We start from the raw sequence: 20,226 nt of genomic DNA, 5'->3' as shown, positions 1-20,226 counted from the left end.
TATTTGATAGATATTAGTTAAAACTAAATATATGCTTTTTAAGATCAAATATTATTTAAGTTTGATCACTGACAATCCATTAATTTATACCACACCATAATATTTTTTTTTATTTACAGATACAAGGGCAAATATATCACAGAGCAGGTTCACTGTTACCAGTGTCAGATAGCGACAACAAATTCCTGCAAATTTATTTTATGGGCAATTCACCACAAGAAATTGATCTGCGTTGTGCACATAACAATTTAGTAAAGAGGTCTATTGTAGAACAATTACAAATTTTATTTCATCAACACAATCAATTGATTATATTGTTTAAAACTGCCCTGGATCTGATGCCATCCGATAATAACAAAATTGTAATCAGAGCTGATAAAACACCTGCAGGTCAACATACATGACGTTTTAATGCACCAACTGTTGATGAAGTTGCTATCGTTGTAGTTGGAGAAAACTTGGAATCCCGTGATATTGTTTTACATCGTCGGAATGATCAATTACAACGTATAAAGGAAACACACCGCTCATATGATGCACTGCAATATCCCATTATATTTTGGCAAGGTGAAGATGGCTACGATTTATCAATAAAAATGATAAATCCCATTACAGGTAACTAAAATATTAGTTTAGCTATGGCGATAATATCTCAGTCACTATATTATGTATTTTAATTTTATATTTGAATGTTATTAAAACAAAATCTATTTACAGGTTCTGAAACCAACAAAAAAGTTAGTTCAATGAACTATTATTCATACCGCCTAATGATTCGGGAAAATGAAGATAATCACCTATTGAAATGTCGGCGATTATATCACAAATATGTTGTTGACATGTATGTTAAAATTGAAACGGAGAGATTAACATTCATCAGGTTGAATCAAACCAAACTCCGATCTGAAGAGTATATTCACCTTCGAGATGCGATTAATACTGATGGAAATACACAGAATGTCGGTCGGATGACTATTCTTCCAGCAACATACATCGGAAGCTCTCGGCATATGCACGAATATGCTCAAGATGCCATGTCGTATGTTCTTCATTATGGTACAGCAGATTTGTTCATCACATTTACATGCAATCCGCAATGGATAGAAATTAAGCAGGAGTTATTCCCTGGGCAATCACCCATTGATCGTCATGATATTACAGCCAGAGTCTTTAGACAAAAGTTGAAATCTTTGAAAAAAATGAATTTCATCGTAAAACATAATGTGTTTGGTGAGATACGCTGCTGGATGTATTCTGTGGAGTGGCAGAAACGAGGATTGCCACATACACACATTTTGATTTGGTTGGTTGAAAAGATAAGGCCAAATGAATTGATGCAGTGATATCAGCTGAAATCCCTAATGTACAAGTAGATCCTGGATTGCATGAGGTAGTTATCAAAAACATGATACATGGTCCCTGTGGAACTCTTAATCAAAATTCACCATGTATGATGGATGGCAAATGTTCAAAACGATATCCACGGACATTAATATCGGAAACAATTACTGGTAATGACGGTTATCCATTGTATCGTCGCAGATCAACAGCAGACAATGGAAAATCAACAATTGTCAAATTAAATCAACAAGATATTGAAATAGATAATCGTTGGATTGTTCCATATTCACCCATTTTATCAAAGACATTCAAAGCACACATCAACTTTGAATCTTGCCATTCAGTGAAATCGATTAAATACATTTGCAAATATGTAACCAAAGGGAGTGATATGGCTGTGATTGGAATTGGTGCAGAGAATTCTAATGATGAAGTTACCCAATACCAAATGGGCCGCTATGTCAGTAGTAATGAAGCAGTTTGGCGAATATTTTCTTTTCCTATTCATGAGAGACACCCTTCTGTTGTTCACTTAGCTGTGTATTTAGAATATGGACAAAGAGTGTATTTTACAGCACAGAACGCAGTACAAAGAGCTGCTCTGCCACCATCTACTACATTAACCAGTTTTTTTGAGACATGCCAAAACGATGATTTCGCACAAACATTGCTATATTCTGAAATGCCAAAATATTATACCTGGAATCAATCCTCAAGGAGATTTATACGATGGAAACAAGGAAAACCAGTTCCAGGATATACAGATGTATATTCCACCGATGAGATTGGCCGGATTTATTCAGTACATCCAAGCAATGATGAATGTTTTTATTTACGACTGCTATTAGTCAATGTACGTGGCCCAACATCATTCCAACAGTTACGAACTGTTGATGGTGAATTGTGTGGATCCTACAGAGAAGCCTGTCAACGTTTGCAATTGCTTGAAAATGACGCTCATTGGGATCAAACTCTCAATGATGCTGTAATATCATCACACGCTCATCAAATACGAACATTGTTTTCTATAATCATATCTACATGCTTCCCATCAAACCCAATTGATTTGTGGATCAAGTACAAAGATTATATGTGTGATGATATTTTGTATCAAATACGGAATAGAATGGGAAATCCAAATATACAAATCAGTGAAGAAATTTACAATGAAGCATTGATTTCAATTGAGGACATGTGCTTGATAATGTCAAACAAACTATTAATTCAATTAGGCCTGACCGCGCCCAATCGTCCAATGCATGACGCTTTTAACCAAGAGTTGCATCGAGAAAGACTGTATGATCTCAACGCTTTGAAAGAATTAATTCAAACAAATCTTCCACTGTTAAATGAACAACAGAAGTATGTATTTGAAACTCTTATGAAAGTAACAAATGATCAAACTGGAGGGATTTACTTCTTAGATGCACCTGGTGGTACAGGAAAAACTTTTTTGATTTCATTAATATTAGCAACAATTCGCTCACAAAATAAAATTGCACTTGCACTCGCTTCGTCGGGAATCGCAGCAACTTTGCTTGAAGGTGGTCGAACAGCCCATTCAGCACTAAAATTGCCATTAATTATACAAAGCAATGAAACTCCAACCTGCAACGTTTCGAAGAACTCTGCAATGGCAAAGGTTTTGCAGCAATGTAAATTGATTGTTTGGGATGAATGCACGATGGCACATAAAAAATCTTTGGAGGCTTTAGACAGAACCTTAAAAGATCTACGTAGCAATAATAACCGATTTGGTGGTGCAATGATTTTATTAGGAGGAGATTTTCGTCAAACATTGCCAGTGATTCCACGATCAACGCCAGCTGATGAACTCAATGCATGTCTAAAGTCCTCCAATTTGTGGAAACATGTCAAAGTACTTCATTTAAGCAAGAATATGTGTGTCGAGTTGCAAAATGACCAATCTGGAAACATATTCTCTAAACAACTCATTGACATTGGTAATGGCAAATTTCCTATAGACATGTTGACTGGCTGCATTAACTTTCCTCAAAGTTTTTGTCAGTTAACTCGATCAAAATATGAACTTATTCAGAAGGTGTTTCCAGATGTTTCTCAAAATTACAGAAACCATGATTGGTTGAGCGAACGAGCTATACTGGCTGCAAAAAACATAGATGTAAATGAATTAAATTTCAAAATTCAAGATCAAATTACAGGCGAATTGAGGATATATAAATCAGTTGATTCGGCTACTAATCAAGATGATGTAGTCAACTATCCACTGGAATTTTTAAACTCGCTGGATTTGCCAGGATTGCCACCTCACAATCTTCAATTAAAGGTTGGATCGGTGGTTATAATGTTGCGAAATATCAACCAACCGCGTCTTTGCAACGGTACACGGTTAGCGATAAAAAAATTACTAAACAATGTGATAGAAGCAACTATACTCAAAGGAAAGTATAAAGGAGAAGATGTTACCGCGCATCCCAATGATTCCGACTGATGTGCCATTTGAGTTTAAACGACTACAGTTTCCAGTGCGGCTTGCTTTTGCTATGACTATAAACAAGTCCCAGGGGCAATCATTAAGTGTTTGTGGTATTAATCTAGAAAACCCATGTTTCTCACATGGTCAATTGTATGTTGCCTGTTCCCGTGTTGGAAAACCATCAGATTTGTTTATCTATGCGCCAGGTAATCAAACAAAAAACATCGTATACCGTAAAGCACTACAATGATAATAATAATAATATTTATGATTCACATGATTAACAATAAAGCGATTACTTACTTTTAAATCCTTATATATGTTTTATTTAATTATTTTTTATTCACAACGCCCTATCACCAGGGTGATGGTTCTGTTCAGGAGAATTTTTTAAAATACGTAGGCACAAAAACTGCCACATTACAAATCTTTTTGACAGGACGAAGTCTGTCGGGTCAGCTAGTATATATATATATATATATATATATATATATATATATATATATATATATAGATATATATATATATATATATATATATATATATATATATATATATATATATATATATATATTCATTATGTTTTGTCGATTGGTAAAAAGCACAGCAAAATATTTGTTTAGAATTTCATAACTTCAAGTAACTTCTAAATATTAAGTACCTTTTTTTCACTCAGGAAACAAAAAGTTCAGGAGCAATGAGTCCTAGGAACAACTGATGAAAATGAAATTAAAGTATAACATCATTTATTTTTGTAGCGTTAGTTTTTTTAGATTATTTTTTTAGTCCAAGTTATATTTTGTCATTACGTTTTATATCCATCTGATTTAAAACGTTATAATAACACCATGAATGAATTACCTTCTTGGTCGAATTCTAAGCACTAAATACCGTCTCTTATTTTGATTTCAGTTAAAAATGCATCCAAATAATACAAGTTGAGTCATCGACCTAAGCTTATAAAATGGTGTATTTTTGGATTATCATCATACTACCTAATCTACCAGATTTTCAGCACAAGCTGGTAGTTTAGAGAGCATACTCACAAAAACGGATTAAAGTAGCTGAATGGTGAAATCTTTTGATTGGAATTAAAAAGGGTGGACAAAAATACTCACAAATAATGTTTGAACAATTATAATAGTAACGCTGTACAAGGTGAGCTGCGATGATGGAGATTTTCTTCAAGACGAAGTGGTTACGTATTGTAACTGGTACCACCATCACACAGGGTGATATTCCTTTTCAACTGGTGATCGTATTTATATTTCAACTTTAATATATATTGATATTTATAAATATAAATATATTTTCGCTAACATTTCTTTGAAATGCACTGACTGTAATGTAATAAAATTTAATTATACTTTATTGCACATTTGTTTTTGGATATTAAATTATTGACATATTGGACCTTTTTACAAAGTGGCACGTTTTATTTTATGTTATAAATTCCATAATTTTCTATTATATTCGGGCTTAATGGAAATAAATTTTCTGGCACATAAATGGGAACGCGAATCTCGAAAACCAAATATTCATTAGTACACATAATTAAAGTTTCAGCAATTTTAATACTAATTTTAACAAATTTTCTTTTTTACCTGTTTAATTAAATTTAATAAATGAATGTTTTTATGCTATACCGAACCAATCCTTAAAGTTTGGAACAAATGAGAGAAATTATAGTATCTCGAAAAAATATATTTTATTAATAGAACCATAATTTTTTTTTAATTAAAATATAATAGATGATAATGGTCAAATGATTTAGTTTATGTAGTAGTAATGCAGTATATCAATTAGTATATATATATATATATATATATATATATATATATATATATATATATATATATATATATCAAGCTGAATGCTGTGTCATACAAAGGGTGATTGCTACATATCTATATATAGCTAACTTCACATTAAAGAATTGCTGACCATACTAGGAAGATCTCTCTTGCCTGGATTCCCAACAATAAGGGAAACAAAATGGTTGACCTCACGTATAATGACTCAATTTCAACTGCAGTAGAAGATAGCATCAAATTATCGTTAATAAATCAAGATTTTTTCTCCATTATTCTTCTATCCAAATCTGGATCCTGCCAAGTTATCTTTAGCCGACTTATGAGAGGGACATTGCATATTCACCCATTGCATCTACTGAGGGGTGACCGCCCTCCTCAACACTATCACTGTGGTTCTCTATATTCATTATACCATATACTCTTTGAATGTAACTCCTTGATCACATTGAGAACCGAACTGAACTTCCCACATTGTATCTGACATGTTCATCTCGGAAAATCTACCTAATCTCCTTAGATTCCTTGAAATTCTTTAATCTACAACATGATATCTGACCACAAATTTTGCTATACGAATCCATTTTTCTCCGACATTTTTATATTAATAGATTTGCTTACACGTTATTTTATGTTTATATTCATATAGTGATCATAATACAACCCATATACAACTACTGTTCATCGCAATAGCTAAATAATAAATATATTTTTTATACCTTGTATAAATCTCTATATACATAACAGGTCAATTGAAAAGTTCTTAGCCTACCATAGTAAACACATTTTTTTTGGTAAAATTAGATTTTTTTATTCAACATAAATCCCTTCAACGGTGATACACTGATTATAGCGAACCTCCAACGTTTCGATACCATTTTTATAGTACGATTTGTCCTTTGCTTCAAAATAGGCCTCAGTTTCGGCGATCACCTCTTCATTCGACGAAAATCTCTTCCTAACGAGCATTCTTTTGAGATCTGAGAACAGGAAATAGTCGCTAGTGACCAGATCTGGAGTGTACGGCGGATGAGGAAGTAATTTGAACCTCAATACATGGATGTTTGCCATCGTTTTCATTGACTTTGTAACACGGTGCATTGTCTTGGTGAAGCGGCACTTTCCTTTTTTCAAATGCGGCCGTGTTTCGGCAATTTAGACCTTCAAACGGTCCAATAATGCTATGCAATAGTCGTTGCTGATGGTCCTTCCTTTTTAAAGGTAGTCGATGAAAATTACTCCATGCGCATCCCAAAATACAGACGCCATAACCTAGCCAGCCGACTGTTGCGTTTTCCCACGCTTTGGAGCGGGTCCATCGTGTGTAGTCCACTCGGATGACTGTCAATTGGACTTTAGAGTAAAATGATGGAGCCATGTTTCATATATTGTCAAATATCGATGCAAAAACTCGGTTTCTTACACTTGATCATCTTCAAACACTTCTCCGAATCATCAACTAGTCAACTATTCAGTTTGCACAGAGCTTTCTCATACCCAAATATTCGTGAATGATATGGTGTACATGTTCAGTCGATATCTTTAGAGTGTCTGCTATTTCATTCAATTTCAATTTACGGTCATTCAAAATAATTTTGTGGATTTTTTAAATGTTTTCGTCGGTAACAACTTCTTTTGGTCATCCACTGCGTTCAGCGTTTTCGGTGCTCATTTCAGCACGTCTAAACTTAGCTTACCAATGCTTGATGGTTGATTTTCCAGGGGCAGTGTCCCGAAACTCGGCAACAAGCCAATTTTTTGCTTGAACTGTATTTTTCCCTTCAAAAAGCAATATTTTATCAACACAGTAAATTCCTTTTTATCCATTTTTTCACAACAAAAGTTGCTTCACTCAAAATGTTATAATTCACAACGTAATGTTTCGACAGTTGTCATTATACACGCATCTTTGCAGGGTTAGAGCTAGCTAAAAAATATATGGATTTATATATGGTAGCGCTATCTATGTGTCGGGCTTTTCAGTTGACCTATATTGTATGTGATTAGTTGTGACCATTTTTACTCTGTTAATTTTATATTATTACATTTTATTAAATGTTATTTTCATGTCATATTCATATTGTGATGGTAACCGTATATTACCGTCGTAGTTGTCACAATATATATATATATATATATATATATATATATATATATATATATATATATATATATGTTACATATTATATATTATATATGTTATATATTATATATGTTAAGGCAACAAGAAAAACCCTAATAACTGTGATATTACTTCAGATCACAAGCAACCTAATTCCGTATCCCGAAGTATAAGTTACGGTTCAAAAATAAATATAAAAAAAATATAAATAGGGGTTGTCCTTCTATGCCATACAACTAATCAATAAAACGGATAGAAAACTAAGTATTTCAGCTCTGTAATTAGCCCGGAAATGTTTTCTCAATAATAATAGGTATATGTTCCAATAATACTAAGGTAGTATAAATAATGACACTCATATTCAGATACATTTATCATAAAACAAATAAAATGTTCAACAATATTTATAAATAATATATTACAATCTAATTTAGATTCTAAATAATTAAACGTGTAGCCAATTTCAATGACATTTTAGGATAGTGGAAATATCTATAAAATAAAATATTTTGACTTTAAAATAAAAATAAAATATAAAACATGGAGTGCCTAAAGTGCTCTGAATAGAAAATATCGATTTTCACGAGGAAGTTGTTAGTGATTCACGGTGTTTCTTAAGGAGTAAAGGATCATATTTACGAAAATGTATAAAATATTTTAAAAAATTCTTCTTAAAAGCGTATTCATTATTAATTCATGCCATTGTTCTTAGTTTTATATATATATATATATATATATCATTATATATATATATATATATATATATATATATATATATATATATATATATATATATATATATATATATATATATATATATATATATATATATGTATACAGAAATACCTATTGCAGTAATAACGCAGCAAATAATTCGGTATTAACTTGGAGGTATAAAAGACTTTAATTACTACTACATTATCTTCCTATCACATTTTCATATATTATTTTATGTCATATAACTTTAGTATATAGAGATATTAACATGCATTTCAGAACAAAGGAACATTAGGGACAATCCTTGCTTTAATACATCAATAAAAAGAAATAACGTTGAACGAAATCATTTGGTTAATGAAACTTGTGGTGAACAATTTCTGTCAATTTCGATGCTTTTAGCATTTACTATAAAATGATGATAAAGTACAATTAAATAATGAATATAATAGATATTTTTTAAGTATTAGCTATATATGTGGGAAAAGATAAGTAATAAAAGTAACAATACTATATATATTAATGTTATTTAAGTATATTCGAAATATGTTGCCGTTGACAAAAATTAATTTACCCATTCAGTATTACATATCAACATTTTCTTGCGTCTGATGATTTCTCTCGCAAATATTTTTTGAATTGGAGAACTAACTGTATACTGTACCAAATATAGGAGAAAGATATTTGTTAAGTTTTTTTTGCGTCTAATTAGCTAACTGCTAAAGAGTGTGTATGATGGCTGATTTAGATGATGGACGCTAAACATAAATGTTAGTTCTGCAAAAATAAATGTTTTGAAACAAAATTAAAAATGTTTGAAACAAAAGGCTCGAATTGTAATGAGGTATATGTACGACAGAACGCTTTATACTATATATTACACATATAATATTTATACTATACGTGATAGTTTAGTATTTTACTAGTTTTATAGTAGTTATAGTTATTTTATAAGTTTTAACAAAGTGTTAAAAAGTTTAACATTTATCAAAAATTTAAGATCAAATATTGGCAAGGTTTAATTTATTTTATAAACAAAAACTAAAACTGCTATAGTTTAAATATTATTCGAAAATGACTAAAGCCTATTTTCCCTTATCTGTTCTGTGCCATGGCAATCTGCTTCAGAAGAAGTCACAGTGTTGTATATCTTCTAAACTGTTTGGTTCTTTCACAAGAGAGCTTCAATCTGTGGGCGCATTATTGTAGGACTCATGAGTCTCACGTGCTTTTGTCCTCCTATATCACTCAGCGGTAACGCCAATTGGTTTATATATTGCACAAGTCTCCTGTGATCCTTTATGTATTAGTGTATTATTTTCTACTTTACTGTTCGTACACCGAGATCGACATACGGATATACTGTTGCTCTTGCTTTGTAGAATATTGGGCATGTTCCCTAGAGCCTTGCTCTGGAACTTTTCGAATATTTCTATGTTGCTGTTGCTTGTTGTGATTTATATACCATAATTTTCGCTCATTGCTTATATGAGAATGCAGACCTGTTAACCAATTCACACTATGCCTGCTGTCGACTTGTTTATGCTTGGTCCTGATGTGCTTCTGCCAAGTCAACCTACGATTCAAGTAAATACACCAATCCAAGCAAAAGGTATTTTGCATGTTCCCCTTGCGAGATGTTGTCGTTACATAATTTTCCAGAAAGACAGGTTTCCCTTTTCATAGTGCAAGTGACTTGAGCGGACTTGGTTTGATTTGCTTTCATTATCCATTGGTTAAACCATTTCTTGTTTTATTCAGATGGCATTGGAATTAGAACGAAGCAGTTTTTGGATCAGAATGCACCGGGAGGGCATTATGTTCAGCTTAGATCGAAGTCATTATGTCTTCCTTATTTAGAAGATCCGCAGTATTAATAGAGTATAAAACCAGTCCGCGCGTATTTCGTGAAAAACAGAATATGTATCATTACACTTGTTGATGAAGCTCTTCTGATCGATGTTGGATGGGAGTATATAAAAATATGTATGTGGGAGCGCCTTTTTTAGTTTATATGCCAGACTTTGTCAAATGCTTGATTTATATCCAAAAACGCATCAGATTAGTTCAGCCAATTTTGCGGGTATTTACTGTTGAGTCTAGAGTTAGATATAATTGTTGGATTGTTCGATGATCCCCTGGGAGTACAAAGTCATGATTAGTGATTATGTTGTTTAGGTGCTTCGAATTAATGGTAGGAGGCTTATAGGTCTATACCTGGTGTGAGCACCATTACGGCTTGGTTAATTTTCCATTGCCCTAGAAAATGTTCGAACTGAAAGCAGGCAGTAAACATTATGACTAGGCTCATGATTCCCTTGAGTGGTAGATGTTTCAAGAGATTTGCGTCGATAAGTTCGTAGCCTGTTGTGCAGGTTTCCTTCGTTGGGAGTTCTTATTTCTCTCCGTACTTCAGCGGTAGGTATATTTGCATTGCATTTTAATTTAAGGTATTTTTTGATGTCGACTGTGTGTTCTTGGTCACAATCCGAGAATGACTGTTTTAAATTACTTGGATAGTCAGTAAAAGCCCGGCTGTTTTATTTGATCTTGTCCACCCTCTTTTGTTGTCACTAATAGGAGTTATTTAAGCTCTAGGCTTTATTTTGTTTCAGTTTATTTCCACAAAAAAAAATCGTGTCTACTGTGGGTGTTATTATTGATAGGTAGTTCTGGAAGTTGTTGTTGTAGCTCTTCCATTCTTTCGAACATTTATTAAATAAGGTTTTATTTCTTCGGTATCGTTGGTAGTGGTTTTCGAAGTCATTCTAGGTATTCTTTTTCTTTTATTTTGCCTTTAATATCCTCAGGCTATATATGAGTATTGTGCTTCAAGGGTATTTTTTGCTTTTAGGCGTTACTTTGCTGACACCTCTAATTCTTCGATAACGTTTTCAGGGTTTTCGACCTTTAAGGTATTTTTATGTAACTTGCTCGACACAGGTCAATGACGTTCTGATATATTTTCTAGTCACTCAAGATCAGATTTTTAGTAACAAGAAACTCCAGTAGACCAGAAATCTTTTTTTGTTACTTGGCCAGTAAGTAATTAAGTTTAATATATAAACAAGGTTAATAATAATCTGCACATGGGCTGCACTTTTATTTGTGCTATCCATTGTAATACTTAATAAAATGACTGCCATGAATGAATGAATGAAATGAATCTATTGAGTAAATATCCAACACAAAAAAGAGAAAAATAAAATATCTTTAACCAAAAAATTGAACCGACTTCAAAAAATAAATAAGGAACTCACTATTAAAAAATATTTAAAAAATAATTAATATAACTTAAATTTTTAACACAAAATAGAGTTTTAATATGAAATATATACGTAATAATCGTTGTAATAGTTAAATAAAAATAAACAAAAAACTTAATTTAACCCCATCAGATCCTAATTCGGTTCCAATGGAACCACCTCGGTAGTGCAGTCTTTCGAATAAAACATTTTGAAAACGGTCCATAATTGACGGCGATATCGGCGAACATACATTAAATATATATTAAATATATATATATATATATATATATATATATATATATATATATATATATATATATATATATATTAAATATATATATAGTCGAACATAGAACCTCTTTCTTTTCTCGCTTAAAAACTTAGTATCAATATCAACTATTATATATTAATAGCTTACGCATAACCTAACATTAAATTATGTATTGTGTCTTAATCATTAAATATAAATAAGAGTTTCACGAAAGTTTTAATATCTAGCCGACATAAGCTAGTCGGTTCCTGGTAAATTTAAGCTCCTCGCTCCGATTAATGTTTGTTCCGTATTTTTTCGTTTTCCTTTTGGTACTATTAATAGCACAAAACTGATTTTATATCTGTGCAATATGAAAGAAATGGTTCAAATAAAATCGAATCGCCCGAATAAAGTCGAGCGCTATATAAAACGTCAAAATGAAGTTAACAAATTCGTAACGGCCAGGGCTTGGATTGGTGTTTAACTTAATATGGCGAATTGTTATGAACTCTAATTTTATTTTAACTGAAATAAAAGCAATCACGTTATTTAATATTTAAAAATCAGTGGTTCCTTAATATACCTATATCCTATATTATTGTTATAAATTAATATTTTTGTGATTTTCAATACGATATACAATACATGCTAGGCAGCACACTAGGTTTATTAGTGGTTCTTCAATTAGGACGTTCTTTCACGTCTCACATTATTTTGCAAGATTCTTTCTAACTTGTCTTGTCTTTGAATTCTTGGTTATTATTCTCTCAGTGATACCACCACACACAATATTAATGGCGGCTTTTATATAAAATAATAAAATAATACTGCAGAACACTACAAGACTACCTAAAGTGAATCAAAAAGTAAAAATAATTGTTTTACTAAATTAGTAAGATTCACTGATTGTTACCAACATTACTGAAGTCAAATTACAATCGCAAGCATTATGCTCCATTTTAAGGAAGGTTAGGTTATTTCTGGTATCACAGTAACAGATTACAAGTGACTAAGCTACAAGCAAATGTTAAGATTGAACATTTTAGATGAATTTGCGTTCACAGTATTCATCAATAAGTTCGTTAAAATAACTTATTTATTAGATAGTTTAATGAAGGTGTAAGTTATTAGTAAAATATTATAATTTTCTAATATTAATTTATCGATTTACATGAAGCAAATGGATATTCATACTAAATAGAAAATATAATATACTTCAAACTAATAGCGAAGGTAATAATAAATATTTGTTATAGTTATAACAAATTAACCAGAGGTGTATGTTTAATGGCTCTGAACTTTTAGGTATCTGTAAATTCTATATAATGTAATAAGATATCTATTTGTGAATTTCAGCTGTCTTTATTGTATAAATTGAAAAATATATACATTCTTAACGTCATTATTACTAATTTTATTTTATTGCAACTGATGATACAATATTATTTTGTTAATTCTTTAACATATTAGGATCGGTTGATCGCAATTAAATGCTAATTGAGACAAATCATTTCATTTCAAAATAATCCTTTATAACTTATACTATTATATGATTTTTTTCCAGCACAGCCAAAGAAATATATTCTTTTCAACTTACTGCTTCAACTCTCTGAAATAATGTAAACGTAGAATTAACCTAAAACCCCCAACACGACCTTTGTTTGTAACATAACGTGCCTCATCTCTCTGAATAAAAGGCCAAGAATCAATAGCAATGACTGAAATTGAGTATACGCAAAGAACAGATGATGTCGAGAGTACATTGGTGATTTTTTACTCGGTAAATTCACTTTTCTAATTATTATATAAGTGAATCTATGCCAGCTTGCGGCAATATTTGAGTTTACGTTCATACAAGATCCAACTAATCTATGAGATGAAAAATAATGACAATAAACAGCAAGATTTGCTTGTCCAGTCAAGAACTTGAGGTCATTTGATGGAGTACCCTAATTTTGACCAAAAATATATATAATATAAAGAAGCACAAGTATTAAATTAAGCAGAAGTGACTATTTAGCATGGATTTTGGAACGTTCCTTCATTGTTTCCATATTATAATGAGACATAAAAGGTAATCACGTCCTGACTAAATTATGTGTCTCGTAACCAACAGAGAGCATGAAAAGCGCAATAGTTTATATCGAGAAGATTTACCTAATAATAATAATATAAATGGTATTTAACAATTGGATACGAAATAATATCAAAAAACAGAATTCTCATCTAACAACTGGCGTTTAACAAATATAAATATGTTTTCATTGGATCAATAATTAAACCATATCAGACCTTTAAAAAGGAATATACAGAAATGTTTATTTTTAAGGTATATAATGTAAATTATATCTCCTTCATTTAAAATTAATGAAGACTTTTTCTTTTCTACATGTATTATGAAAATGCTTGTGAAATTGCCCTTTAAAAGACTTTTCTCTTACACCAAGGCAAATAACATAATGATTACTACATATACACTTTGTTCTTGGTGCTTTTGGTCTTGTTCTACTTAGTTGAGGCACAGATTAGGCTGTTTCAAAAGAATCCGTGGAAAAGCACATGTTATAATCTTTAGTTTTCAAATCGCTCTATTGACATTTTTTGAAAAAAGTTTACTTATAATCCTTTTTGAAGATATAGATTGAATGAGAATGAACCTCTGATAATCTAAATCTTGAACATGTATGGCTATCTTTTCCCTCTCGATAAATCAAGATTAAGGTGTCAATAAACACATATTATGTGTTTATTGACACCGTGTTTATTGACATATTGTTCGTATTTATGTACATTAAGCGTAATGAAGGATTTGCTATTTAAATTCTAATTTTGAATGGCATCTTGGTTAAGCAATACTCTTCTTAATTTGATAAAATAATCATTCGGCCTGAAATACAAGGAACAAACCTTCCTGTACTTCCAAACAATGATAAACTTCGAGATTCGCTTAAGTTTATATCTTCTTATATTAAGCCTTCATATCACGAAATACATACACAAAAATATGAGAAAAACAAATTTAATCATAGACACGATATAGCATTTCAAACCAAAGCATAAAATCAAAAACAATAAATCTGTCGGTTTTTAGAGCCTCCAATTTAATGGAGGCCTTCTTAACTTTTATTTTTCTATGATTCTTCCGTACTTTTTCAGTAACGACGTTGATGAGGCTATCCAATAACGGCCAGCACTGGAATTATTGTAAATTGGATCAGTTTGATGTCTGCTACCTTGGTAATATTAATCAGAGTGGATATGTTAACGCTATTATAACTGTGGACATAGCCCCTCAAAAAAAAAAAATTTCGTTCCTATTTCACACATGCCTTATTCCATTCTATTTAATCCGCTTTATTGAAAAGATTGTGTTTTATTGTATCGGATTATAAACTCTTAATAATAAATGTTATAAAAGAAAAATATTTTCACAACAAATGGTAAATACTAGGTCTGGCTAAAATCAAAACAATCTAACTTTTAGAAGTGTGTAAATCGTAAATCTGCCAAGTAAGTAAAAATAGATAATATCCTTTAATGTATTTCGCTATATGGCCAGATGTACTATTCCCATACAATCGAGGGAAGTTTAATCGATAAAACAACCGCCGCAAAGTCAAGAACAAAACTTCCAAATCAAACTTCGTATTTTTGCTCAAGTTTTACACGCGAAACTTAGAACTTCCTTGTTTAACAGTTCCCAATAGTATAATGAAACCATACCAGCAGCAAAATACAATTCTGGTATTAAAGTCGGTAAGCAAAAAAAGTTCGGTGACATATTTAAAAGGAAAAATCTGATATGTTAGATTACCGCAAGGAAAAAGTTTGTTCGTCACGTAAATACTGTTACGGAATAATAAACAGTATATTACGAGTCAACATACACCTTCATTACTTAGAAATATAAGAACTGTATTTAGAATAAATCAAAAAGTAAAAAAGAATTAATGTAATCTATTCGATTGTCAATTTTATTAGCAGCAGCACAATACAGGCATTTATAATATGATCTTATGATTACCTATTACACTAGGTCAGCGATAAAGTAATTTCGGGGGTTTCTAATATACACGATGGTCAAAATAATATAATATTATATTACGGATACAAAGTATCAAACAATACCTGACATATACACAATATTTATTTCTTAATAAGGTGTTGAGCCGCCATTTACTTTTAAAACATTTACAATTATTGGCGAATATTGTCCCATTTTTCTATCAAATCGTCCACAAAATTGTTTCAATGATGTTGGATATTGAAATATATTCTCCGCTTTCTGCTCTAAAACATTCCATAACCGCTCAAATATGTTGACTTCTGGAGATTGTGATGTGATGTGAAGTTCTTGGTGCGATTTAAATCTTATTGTTGGTCATGAGTTACTCTAAAGCAACTAAATGGTTGATAGGAGTCTATACTGTTAACAAAGAATGTGATTGTAGTAATTTACTTAAAATACATCTACTACATCGTTACTAGTCGTTGCCGAATATTCCATAATTCAATTGATCCTTGCAATAACTTACAAAACTAGGCATATATCTAGTACGACGCATCATCCCTAGCTTAGTCTCTAATAGTGTTTATGTATTAACATTGCTATTTTTGCTATTAAATACACTTACATTTGATTATAGGCGATTGCGTGGTGCAAATTATATTCGATTGCGTGGCGGTTACAGATTAATACGAGCAAGACAAAAAACTACTCTGATTTACCGTAAGAAGGAGCTCCGAGTATATCGCCTTCAAATGAAAAAAGTTCCTATCCCCTGGCTCCAGAAGGTATCATATTCGGTCTAATCCCCCAGAGGGCGACTCTGTATATAATGCTAGTCCGTTCAGTCTGCCTCTACGGTGCACATGTGTGGTACATGTACGTCTCTGAGAGAGATATTGCACTACTCCAAGTGTTCCAGTCCAAAGAGCTCGCGCATTACTTAGTAGTGTCACGAACATGCCCAGTGTAAGGTCCTCCCTTGACGCCTTATAACTTGACGAAAACAACTTGATCAAATGGCTACCTATCCACAAACCCCGGTAACTAAATCAACTACGACAATCCCAGTCGTATTCCGGGGTCTCTGTCGTCTACAAAATGTATCTATCCCAAAACCCGAAACGACATTTTTCATGTTAGTCACAACGACAAAGACTATTTGGTTCTAGATGGTCAATCTGGAATAATAAAAAAAAACACTACACTACACAGGATCAAATAATGTGATTCTTGTCAGCCTGTTGCCTGTGTCCTGTTCTGGTATTATTCAAGAGTTGTATTGCTTCGTTGTATTCCATAGAATAAGGCAAGGAAACTATGGAATAAAACAATTTGATTTGAATGGCTTAATGCTAAACTTATAACATGGTTGCAATCTTCTTATGAAGCAAGAGATTTAACTGCATTATACTCGAACTATTAAAGATTTATAAAACTTTCCCTAAATGTTATGGTCCGTGTAGATTTTAGCTTTCATTTCATACATATTTGCGTCTCCTTATGCTTTACTCACTTTACAGCGTCTTCGAATAAACTGGTCTGATTATTGTATTTAAAAACAGTATAACATAAATTAAATAAAATATTCGATGTTATTATATGAAAACTGTTATCTATTGGTTTTATACATTAAACGTATTTTGAGTTTAGATTTATCATTTTTTCTAGATGCTGATATCGTATGCTTCGGTATGCTATCAGTTGATTCTATAAGAAAGCAATTCCCTCGGTATCAATTTTTTGGTAATATATTATCATTGATTAAGATTGAGGTATATATTTAAGAGAACCTATAGGTCCTAATATACATAGTCTCTATAGTAGCAATGTGTATGTATTAGTGTAATTATACTTGCAGTACATTAATAATACAATTGTTAATACTGTATAAAATACATCTAATTAAGTGGCTAGATTTTGTCAGTCTTCCGAGACAAGAGAGTTGTCAAAGATTTGCAATTCTGTCATATTAACATTAGTGGAAAAAAACACGTCCATTTATGTGCAATTCTCTAGATTTTCTAAGTTACTGTGATATGATGCCTTCAGACTTGATATTCTTATAAGTTAATTGAGTGTGTTTTCGAAGATGCTTCTACAAAATTAACTTATTTTGTACGCATAATTGAGATTTTCTAAATTTCTCGATCTAGATTTTCTAGAGACCAACCAATACTTATTTTAATACTCAGTATCAGTATTAATAAGAAAACGGTTAGTAAGTTGGAGCTCCTATCAATGTGACAGTTGTTACCTAGCCTGCCGTAGCTATCTCAAACTTACTTGATGAAACCCGTTGACCAATACATTCCACAAGTTGCAATAAGAATCAAAAGTTAGAGGGTGTTAAATCTAACGAATGTTTGGTCGAATTACGAACAAAATTTGCTCCAGCATTATAGAGGAAGAGGAGGTTACAGCCTCCAGACTTATCCACAATGATAAAACGACACATATAATTTTAATTATTAGAGAAAAACCCTTGAATCTATTTTAATATGTTGTTAGCGAATGCCGCTGTACTCATACTGCATGCGGTTCTAACAATGTCTTAACATTTTGAATAAAAAATTATTTTATTATATTAATTCTTATGTAATTGAGATATTAAAATAGCATCTAGTATGTAGTTAGAATATTGACGAATATGTAAGATATATAGAGACATAGGTAGATAGAGTTAAGGTATATGACATCCAAAAAAGAAAAGTATTTTTTTTATCATGGTTGCATGTAATATTTCTCACTTATTCTCGACTCTATCTGTGCTTTTTTTTCAGCAAAGTTCCGGATACGGATTCGAATTCAAACTTTCCTACAAGTTTCTGCGACTAGCCGACGCAAGAATTCGTTATGGTAACCAGACGCAGAGATCCTACCGAGGAAAGCTCAGCATAGGAAGCTATTGCGATCGTCTTCTGGAGGGTGAGTGGAAAGTTTTGATTTGTGCTGGTCTCTCTCGGGACAAAAGTTTTTCCGTTTCTCTCTCCAATGCAGGAACCAAGAACATGTTTTCCAAGCTTGATATTCTACGGAGATATATGGTTTTCGTGGGATTTATTGTAGAAATATAGTGTATTTTAAGGTGTAATATATATATTAGGTTGTATTTTTTTTAGTCTTGGCGCGGAGAAGTTTTATTTAGTTTTAGGTAGAATTTTATAAAGGGGCAACTACAACTTTTTTTTTTTAGAAATGAGTTCCTTTGTATCATTCTTTTCTATCAGAGCATTTATGTATATTTATCAGATATATCTATTGGTGAATATGCGAGGTAAATTGGTATTATTAAATTTTATGGTTTTGACATTTCTCTAGATAAAATAATTGTTTCCAAGTTAATGTTATTGAGTTGAAATGTGTAAATGGGTTTTAAACAAAGAACTATCATTTTATTTAAAATAATGTTTTATTTTACGGAAAGAAGATGCGATTCGTTGAACGACGATACAGTGCGACATTGAGGGTTATTATCTGTTAGGAAACAGAAACTAGAAAAACTCTCTGGTCTCACTTGCTCACCGTTGAGATAGTTTATGTACCAGTAACAGTAACATATGATCGGATAATCTGAGCCGTATTACATATATATTACTTATATTAGGCATTACATATATTATGTATTACATGTATTACATATATGTCAAATTGTCAATTTTGGTTTCAATGATTTAAAAATATTGATACCAATGATCAAATGCCCTGAAGAACCAAAAAAGTTCGAAACAATGAACTGCAAGACCTGTTGGACGAAAATTTACTTCAAACCGTCAAAAATTTTGAGAAAGTTTAACAATTGATAAATTGACACTTTCCAGACCTTTAAATGCGATGTGAGAAATCCAGAGGATTCCCTGCTTTTCGATTGCTATCATAAGAATTTATTGAAAAAAATCCCCTTTCACTGTTGCAATTCGTGGTTATTTAGATAAAAAAAGAAAAATTCCTTTTTAAGTATGCTGTTATGATTTAACGCACATGTCATTTTATTCTACTGACGTCAAGCTTCAAAACAATACGTGATATATTTCGTGAAAGTAATACCGCCATAGATTTATATCTCTTTGAAAATGTCAAGTTTCGTACCTGAAAACGTGCCTTTGCGGCAGGCATTTTATTATTTAACCAAAAGAAAAAAGCCGCTGAAAATCATCAGTTGCTGGTGGAAACTTACGGGGAGCATACTCTAAACTTACAGACATGTGATGCGTGGTTTCAATTTCAGAATTGTAGAAATGGTGATTTCTATGTGTAAGGAAAAGTACGT

At 31.8% G+C, this 20,226-nt stretch overlaps 1 protein-coding gene across 1 annotated transcript in view; it reads left to right on the top strand.

Annotated features, from left to right (window-relative positions):
- The window catches only part of LOC143206967 (uncharacterized), a 354,807-nt gene that overhangs the window by 209,085 nt on the left and 125,496 nt on the right, over window positions 1-20,226 (top strand). Inside the window, exon 5 of the mRNA XM_076419876.1 lies at window positions 18,740-18,884. Within this exon, the coding sequence (XP_076275991.1) occupies window positions 18,740-18,884 (145 nt within the window). The remainder of the gene's footprint in view (window positions 1-18,739; window positions 18,885-20,226) is intronic.

Source organism: Rhynchophorus ferrugineus, unplaced genomic scaffold, assembly GCF_030347505.1.
Source record: "Rhynchophorus ferrugineus isolate W39M unplaced genomic scaffold, kcgeb_rfMv2 rfM1, whole genome shotgun sequence".
Lineage (NCBI taxonomy): Eukaryota > Metazoa > Arthropoda > Insecta > Coleoptera > Curculionidae > Rhynchophorus > Rhynchophorus ferrugineus.
The sequence above is the reverse complement of the archived record's forward strand: the minus strand, read 5'-3'. Positions and strand labels throughout refer to the sequence as shown.